This window comes from Odocoileus virginianus, unplaced genomic scaffold (assembly GCF_023699985.2).
Source record: "Odocoileus virginianus isolate 20LAN1187 ecotype Illinois unplaced genomic scaffold, Ovbor_1.2 Unplaced_Scaffold_5, whole genome shotgun sequence".
Taxonomy (NCBI): Eukaryota; Metazoa; Chordata; class Mammalia; order Artiodactyla; family Cervidae; genus Odocoileus; species Odocoileus virginianus.
The window spans coordinates 577325-585373 of NW_027224267.1; the positions used below are offsets into that span (position 1 = coordinate 577325).

At 65.2% G+C, this 8049-nt stretch overlaps 1 protein-coding gene across 1 annotated transcript; it reads left to right on the top strand.

Annotated features, from left to right (window-relative positions):
* The first annotated feature begins 813 nt into the window (after positions 1 to 813).
* Positions 814 to 5957, top strand: HMX1 (H6 family homeobox 1). Its single transcript, XM_070462406.1, has 2 exons — positions 814 to 1686; positions 4569 to 5957. Exons 1-2 carry the CDS (start codon positions 1293 to 1295, stop codon positions 5222 to 5224), a joined length of 1050 nt encoding a protein of 349 aa, XP_070318507.1. The 5' UTR covers positions 814 to 1292; the 3' UTR covers positions 5225 to 5957.
* Positions 5958 to 8049: the final 2092 nt, after the last annotated feature.

Here is an 8049-nt window from a genome sequence, read left to right on the forward strand (position 1 = left end):
CAGAAGGTTTACTCCTGAGCGGCCACAGCGCCGAGGGCAACGGCGCGGGCCGCGATGCACTGTCGTCGCCGCGCTCCCGCGGCAGACGTGGGAGGGGACTCCCCGCTGCTGACAGTCAGGCCTGCCCCCAAGACCTCTGAGGCCAGGGGTGGTGGCTGTCGCTTCCCTACTAAGGCTGGGGCCTCTGGAGGAGCTGGAGACGGCCCCCCACCGCAACTCAGCGTGACGCCGGGTGTGACCCCGGACGCGTGGTCCTGCGGAATGGGATTGGGGTGGGGGGGAGCATTTTCTTACATTTTGAGACGGAATCTGAGAACCGAAGAGTTCTGTCCTACAGCCCTACTTCTGGAATTAAAAGCATATTTCATTAAGTGTAAATATTAAAATATGCCTTAATTGTGCAGCTTTGACACCTGGGATCTTTAAAAAAAAAACAAAGTGACCAGCCCATTCTCTTGCGGTTTCTAGGAAGGCCCCGGGTCTTCCTGCCCCGGTATACGCAAGCACAAATACACATACAAGCGCACACACACACACACGTGCACACATACACATACCACACACGCTCCCGCGCGCGCGCGCGCACACACACACACACACAATTCCTCACGCTTCGTCCAACAATCTCCCCGCGACGAGGTAATTACGGTCCTTGCCGGACAGTGATTGGCCAGTCTGTTTCTCATCGGGGCCCCGCAGCCAATGGGTGGGCCCCCGGCCGAGGCCCCGCCCCTCTCCCCCCCCCGCCGCTCCCTCCACCCGGCGCGGGTGGCTCGGGCCCGGGGAATGCATCACGCGGGGCCGGACTGGCTGTGACCCCACGCCTGGGCCCCAGGCCGCTTCCCCTCGGCCGCAAGACTGCCTGCGCGCCCAGGTCCGGGCGGTGTCTCCGGGCAGTGGTGGCGAGCGGGGCTCGCGCCGAGTCTTCGAGCTGAGCCGGGCGGCCGCCGGGCCCGCGCCGCCCCTCCCCTGCTGGCCCCTCCCCTCCCCTCCCCGCCCCCAGCTGGGCCGGCCCGGGCGGCGACCGGCTCGGCGACGGGAAAGGCGAGCGAGGCGGCTGCCCGGCCGGCTGTCGGCACGCACCCGCTCCTGGCCGATCGCAGTCCGGCAAGGAGGCCGCTGCCTGCCCCGCAGGGCCCGACGCCAGCGCTCCGGGCAGCGGCTCTAGGGCCGGTCCGCGCGTGCGCCAGAAAGTCGCGCGCCACGGTCCCCAGAGGGAACCGGGACCGGCCGCGCCCCGGGCGCCCAGAACCCCGAAGAGTCCGGCAGAGTCCGACGGACCCGCGGCCGCGATGCCGGACGAGCTGACGGAGCCCGGGCGCGCCACGCCGGCCCGCGCCTCCTCCTTCCTCATCGAGAACCTGCTGGCGGCCGAGGCCAAGGGCGCCGGGCGCGGGGCCCAGGGCGGCGGCGGCCGCGAGGAGGAAGAGGACGACGACGACGATCCGGAGGACGAGGACGCGGAGCGGGCGAGGCGGCGGCGGCTGCAGCGGCGGAGACAGCTGCGCGCGGGCTCCGGGCCGAGCGGGGAGGCGCGGGCCCGCGCGCTGCTTGGGCCGGGCGCGCTGGGCCTCGGTCCCCGGCCGCCCCCGGGTCCCGGGCCGCCGTACGCGCTGGGCTGCGGCGGCGCCGCGCGCTGGTACTCGCGGTCGCACGGAGGCTACGGAGGCGGCCTTAGCCCTGACAGTGAGTGGGGCGTGGGGAGGGGTGGCCTGGGTGGTGGGGCCCGGCTTCCTCCCGTCGCATTTGCTCCGGGACTTAGGGTTCCTTGGCGCCCTTTCTGGGCTGCCCTCCTCCTGTGTCTGTGGTGGGCTCTGGGGTCGTGTGGGGAGAGCCCCTGGTTGAGCAGGTTTGGAGGCCCATTCTCCAGGGCAAGGTCCCCCACGCAGGCAGAAGCTTTGGCAGGGTCTGGGTTTCGCCCGCAGCCTTGGGAGAGCAATCTGGGGACAGCGGACAACAGCTACGAAGAGGAAAGAAAGGGAGGGTGAAATAGAACCGACAACAACAGGACACGTGGGGGGGGGGACACGGTGGGGAGAGGCAGAAGCAAAGGGGGAAGAACAGAAGAAAGATGTTGGGAGACGAGGAAGGAGAGGTGCGGAAAGAGAAGATGAGAAATAGAAAACCGAAAAGAAAGCCCTAAGTGATGGGGAGACAGAGAAAAGATTAAGGGCGGAAGGACAGGGGACCAGAAGACACGGTAGAGTCAAACTCAGCAAAATGAAGGGGGCACGGTGCGGGGGCCGGGGGGGGGGGGGAGCCCCTGCTCTGGAGCTCGGGGTAGGGGACGGTGGTCTTCCACAGAAGCTGTGTCTGCAAAGCCCTGTCTCCTCTTGAAGCCACAGAACGGGCCTGGGGCAGGGGCCTAGATTTCCCTGTTGGATCTCCACGGCCCGCTGGCCATGGCTGTGCCAGGCAATGAGGCTGTGTTCCGAAGCCCCTCTCTGTCTCCTTTCTCTGCCCCTCCCCCTCCCTTGCCTTTGTTCCCTGCTGAGAGCTCCGAGGCTGGGGGTGGCGGTTTGAAGCCCCAGAAACCACTCACCCCTCTTGCCCGGGCACTCTGGAGATGCGTTCTGCTCTCCCCCTCCCCAGGGTGGCTGCCTCCCTTGGGGCCCTGCCCTTTGGAGGATGACCCCCACGAGCAGGACTAGGAAACTATGCTCACCTCAGCCCTGGGCTTTGCCAGCCCCCGCCCCCTGCACCCCGAAGTGTACCCTGCGAGGCCAGCGGAGGACTCAGGCTCCTGCTCTGTAATGTTTTCAGCTCCTAGCAAAAGTTAGCACAAAAAGAGTGCTGTGGGTTGGGGTTGGGGTTGGGGTTGGGGTTGGGGTTGGGGTTAGACCCCTGTCACTGCTTGGATAACCCCTTCCTTGGTGTAGGAGTGAGCGCTTTGCAGAGGGACCCACCTCTCAGAACCTATGCCCAGAAGGTCCGGGGCCCCCTATCCTCTTCATTTCGCTTCCAGGAAATTTGAGCAGGCCTCTTTGGTTATTTGTCCTGAAATTGAGTGATCAAATGTAGTGACCTTCTGGGGGTGTTTCTGAAAGGGTCTCACAGGGTGAAATGTGTTCCCCTCCTGCCCCTGGAGTTTTGCCCCAGCCCCAGGCGCAGCCCCAGCCCCACCAGCAGCCCCCAGAGACATGCTCCTTCCTAGTTCGTATAACGCGGGTTGGGGGTCCCTGTTTTGTACCAGAGCTGGCAGGCCTGGCTCGGCTTCCTGTGGCAAAGCAAGGGTCTCTGAATCTGGGGACCCCCCCCATGGTGCACATGCCAGCCTGGAACCTGACCCCTCTTTGGACACAGTGGGGGATCACACCCCTGGCACTTGCTCAGCTGCTGGGTGTGGGGTGTATGCACCAAGCTGCTCACACCAGCTCACCAGTATCTGTCAGGTGCTCACTCTGGGGGCACACCACTGCTTTCGGTGGGCCGGCCTGGCCAGACTCGTTGACTGTGGGAATGCCGACCCAGGGCCTGTGTGCATGCAGAGGCGGAAGGGACGCTGGCCTGAGTCGACCTCACAAGCCCGGAAGTCAGGCAGCTGCCCCCTTTCAAGCTGGGCTTGGAGTCTGGACCAGCATCTGGGTCCTGGGCAGGCTCTCTCACCTGAACCATCATCCTTTGCCAGCCCTAGGGGTGGGTGGGGGGGCGAGGCATCACCTCACTTCTGGAGGTGGAGCTTGGTTCTTGCAGCGTGAGCTGGGGTGGGGGGACTCTGGGCTTCTGTACCCCACACCCTCAGGTTCAATCAAGGCCTCATGGGCTTGGGGTGGCGTGTGAGAGCTGAGTGTTTCTACACAGCCAGAGCCTTCTGAGCTGACTGCGGGCAGAGAGGGCACACCTCTGTGGACATCTGGATTAGGGGCACAGGAAACGGGGGTGAACAGGCCACCCGTGTCACCAGGGAGGAGTTTTGTTGGCCAGTCATCTGCATCCGCTTATTCTCCATTGATGGGAATGTTTCCATGCAAGCGGGAATTCTGCATCTTCTCCTAGGAGTGAGTGGGGAGGGATCATGGCAAGTCTTTATTTCTGGGTCTGGGGGGGCTTGGTGGAGGGCTGAGTGCCAGGGGTGAGGTGGTCTCTCTGCTGGTTTTCCGAGTGTTTATTTCTCAGAAGGACCTTTCTTTCCTCTGTGAGGTGAACCCCTGGGGTTGTTGAGTGCTGTTTTGATTCGAAGCCAGTGATGATGGGAGCCAGTCTTTTTCGTGTGTTTCTGTTTGTGTTTTGGTGTTTCTTTTCTTCCCTTTTTTCTTCTCTCTGTGGATGCGCCTGGAGCGTGTTCCCAGCGTGTTGGTTTGGAGCCTAGCTCAGGTCTTCAAGTTCACCTCTGGATGTCGAGCCTCTCCTGGTTCTGGGGGGGTGAGATCTACCGAGCGTGGTGGAGGACGACCCGCCGCCATCGGTGGAGCTGTCTGGGGACTGTTCCCTTGCTGTGGTCGTGGGAGACCTCACGGGGTGCGGGGAGCTGCTGGCTTCAGCGACAGGTTCGGGCTGGGTGGGGCGGAGTGGCGCTGGGAATCAGCCTCCAGAACCAACCCGGGTTCCTTCTCCTTTCCCCCCTGCAGCCAGCGACCGGGACTCACCGGAGACGGGCGAGGAGATGGGCCGCGCAGAGGGCGCCTGGCCGAGGGGCTCCGGGCCGCGAGCGGTGCAGCGAGAGGCGGCGGAGCTGGCGGCTCGGGGACCGGCGGCCGGCGCGGAGGAGGCGGCGGAGCTGGCCGAGGCCCCTGCGGCGGCGGCGGCGGCGGCCGCCGGGGAGGCCCGCGGCGGAGTCGGCGGCCGCAAGAAGAAGACGCGCACCGTTTTCTCGCGCAGCCAGGTCTTCCAACTCGAATCCACCTTCGACCTGAAGCGCTACCTGAGCAGCGCCGAGCGCGCAGGCCTGGCCGCGTCCCTGCAGCTCACGGAGACGCAGGTCAAGATCTGGTTCCAGAACCGACGCAACAAGTGGAAGCGGCAGCTGGCAGCCGAGCTGGAGGCGGCCAGCCTGTCCCCGCCGGGCACGCAGCGCCTGGTCCGCGTGCCTGTGCTCTACCACGAAAGCCCCCCGGCCACCGGGGCCGCCGCCTCCGCCGCGCTGCCCTTCCAGCTGGCCCCCGCCGCGCCCGCGCCGCCCCCGCCGCTGCTCGGCTTTTCCGGGGCCCTCGCCTACCCGCTGGCCGCCTTCCCGGCTGCCGCCTCCGCGCCCTTCCTGCGGGCGCAGATGCCCGGCCTGGTGTGAGCATCCCCGGCCCGCCGGGCCCACGCCCGGAGGCCAGTCCGGACTTACGCGGAAGCGCCCGCCGGGGGCGTGGCGGCAGCGGTGGAGCCGGGCCTTCGGTCGATCGGAGGTTAGGGGGCGCTCCGGTGGGCCCCCTGAGCCTCCGGAGCGCAGGCTGCCGCCTCCGGGCCGTGCTCTACGCCTATCCGAGGATCGGCCAGAATGTACCAGAGACGCAGGTGATTGTGGCTCCACAGACAGTCGCCAGGCTGGCTCCCCGCTGGGAAGACAGCCTCACAGTCAGTCGGCCCTGCAGCCCAGGGTCCCCCCCTCCCGGGGACAGGCCTCAACCTCTGAGCAAACCCAGCTCCCGCCCCTCCGGAGTCAGCAGCTGGGCTCAGTCCGAGGCAAATCCAGGCTGTCCAAGATGCTTTGTGGAAGGGCCCACTCTTCCAGGCTCAACTACCTTTTCCCGGACTATGCACCCACGACCTGGGGAGCACTGTGATCAGCCTGATGGCCTTGACCTTGTCTCCTGGCAGAGAGAGAGATTCCCAGGGAGTGAGTCCTGGTGAGGGGAAGGGATGAAGATCCTGGCAGGTGGTGCTTCAGTCAGATCAGATCGTCCATCCTGAAGGCAGGGCTCCTCTCCGGGCTGCAGTCCCTGGTTATCCCCGCGAAGACTTTTTTTTTTTTTTTTTTTAAACGAATCTACTTATTTGCGTATGGAATAAAAAGGGACATTTTCTGGACAGTTGCTGCTGCTTTGTGATCCCTGGGGCTGAGCTCCTCTCGGGTGACGCACTGTGGTGGGCGCCATCCCCAGCCTCCCGGAGCACCTTCCGGTACTGGCCTGGGGCAGGTGGGTAGGTGGGCAGGGCAAGCCTCCACTTTCCCCGGACAGGGAGGCCCAGCGAGGCCTTAGGGGAAGTCAGGGTTGGGGAGGAGAGGGACCTAGAGTAGAAGAAGGGACGCCCCCCCCCCCCACGCAATCCCCTGTCACTCAGTTCTGGGACCTTCAGTACAACCAGAAGTCAGGAGTCGGGCGAAGGCAGAACCTAGCACTTGGCCCGGGGGGCTGCCAGCTACGTGAGCCCCTGCGCCCACAGCTCCTTCCTGCCCTGGAGCTGAGAGTCATCTCTGACACGGGGTGGGGGGGTGCTAGGAGCAGGGTTCTCTGGCCGGGGCCTCACCCCCTGGACCATCGGCAGTCTCTCTTGAACTGAGGGACTCAGACCCTGGGCAAGGTCCGGAGTTTACGGGCTCTGAGTGAATGCTTATTGCTTAGCTTGTTGCCGTGGCTGCATCTCTGCAGCCAGCCTGTTGCAGGGTGGAGATAGTGGTCTCCTGCGTGAGGGAAAGAGGCTTTATGGGGTGTGCTGCTCAAGCCTAGGGAGAGAAGCCATCTGGTTGCTTGAAAGGGTCACTCCTGAGACAGAATGGACCCCCCCCCCCCCCCCCACCAAACCTGTCTCCACCCCGTTGGCTTCGGATCTTCGAGTGGAACAGACGCTCCCGGGCTGAGATGCGGACTGAGATGCACAGCTCGCTTGGTCCCTAGGTCTGGCCCAAGGAGTTTTCAGCGGTGGCGCCAGACAGCCCAGAAGAAGGCGCCACGGGGTCCCCCCCCCCCCCCCCGTGGGGGAAGGAGGTCCATCTGTCTGCCCCTGCGGCCCAGCTCCCTGACCCAGAATCATCCCCTGCCCCAGCCTTCCAGTCAGTTCCCTGTGCCTTGAGGCTGGGGGCAAGCTGGGGGGGGGGGGCCTCTGGGGGACGGTGGGGGTGGGCAGCCCGGGGCCTAGGTGGTCCCCACCTTCAGGCTCCCAGGGCCCAACCACAGCAGGCCCCTGAGAGCCTCACAACTCACCTCCAACCTGACCCCCACCCGTTGCTGCAGTTCCTCCCTTTGAGGGTGGGACCTGCTCTTCCCAGAGAAGGGAAGAGCTGCCCTTTCCCCAACGCTTTCACTGGACTTTGTCAGGAGGGACTTACCATCTGTTTCGCTACAGTGAGCTGGCTCCTAGCTATCTCTAGGAGCCTTTGGTCCAGACCAGAGGCCACGGGTGGAAGTGTGTGCCAAGAAGACCTCTCAGCAGCAGTGGCATCTCTCCTTCCTCCCTCTCTCTCCCACTGGGCCTCTGCGCACCCTGGGCTGGGACTCCACGTGGGGCCCTGGCTCTCTGACCCTCTGGGGGTGGCCTCACACGGTCAGCAGACATACCCCTGCTGGCTCTCCGAGAGGTGTGCACCAGTATGCCTGGGCAGAGCTGGCCGCACAGGCCAGCGCAGGTCTCCAGCTGCGCACGAGGCGGGCAGCCGGGCGGCGTCTCGGCTCTGCTCCTGGCCTGTGGCACCGCACCCCCGGCACCGCGCGGATATTCGGTGGCGGCGGGCGGGGTAGGGGGGGGGGAATTCGGCTACTTCTGGGATCCCGGGCACTCGGACAACGAATGGGATCATTAAAACCCAGGTGAAAGACGTGTGGCCAGCGATGCAACCGTTGGATTCGACTCTTTGGTGGCTCACGTTGGCGCGGTCCCCAGGTCGTGGCAACCAGACCGACCGCAGGGCGCCGCGGAGCACGGTGTGGCATCCACGTCCCCGGGCGGTTCTCCCGCCACGGCGGGCCGGTCCGCACCAATCATGGCTCCAGGCCGGCTGGGGAGCCGCGTGGCACCGGGGCCACAGGCAGCGAAGGGCTGTGGGCCCCGAGTCCAGACCCTCGGATCTGCCCACCCGGAAGGAGTGAACCTGGCCGCCCGGCCTAGGACTGCCGCCGGGGTCAGAGAGGAGGTTTCTGCGCGTCTGAAGGACTGCCTGGTTCCGCGGAGGCAGAGACAAGGTGG

Coding starts and splice junctions, on each gene's coding strand:
- HMX1 (XM_070462406.1), top strand. CDS start 1,293: ATGCCGGACGAGCTGACGGAGCCCGGGCGCGCCACGCCGGCCCGCGCC. Junction 1,687..4,568: donor AGGCGGCCTTAGCCCTGACA/GTGAGTGGGGCG, acceptor TCCCCCCTGCAG/CCAGCGACCGGGACTCACCG.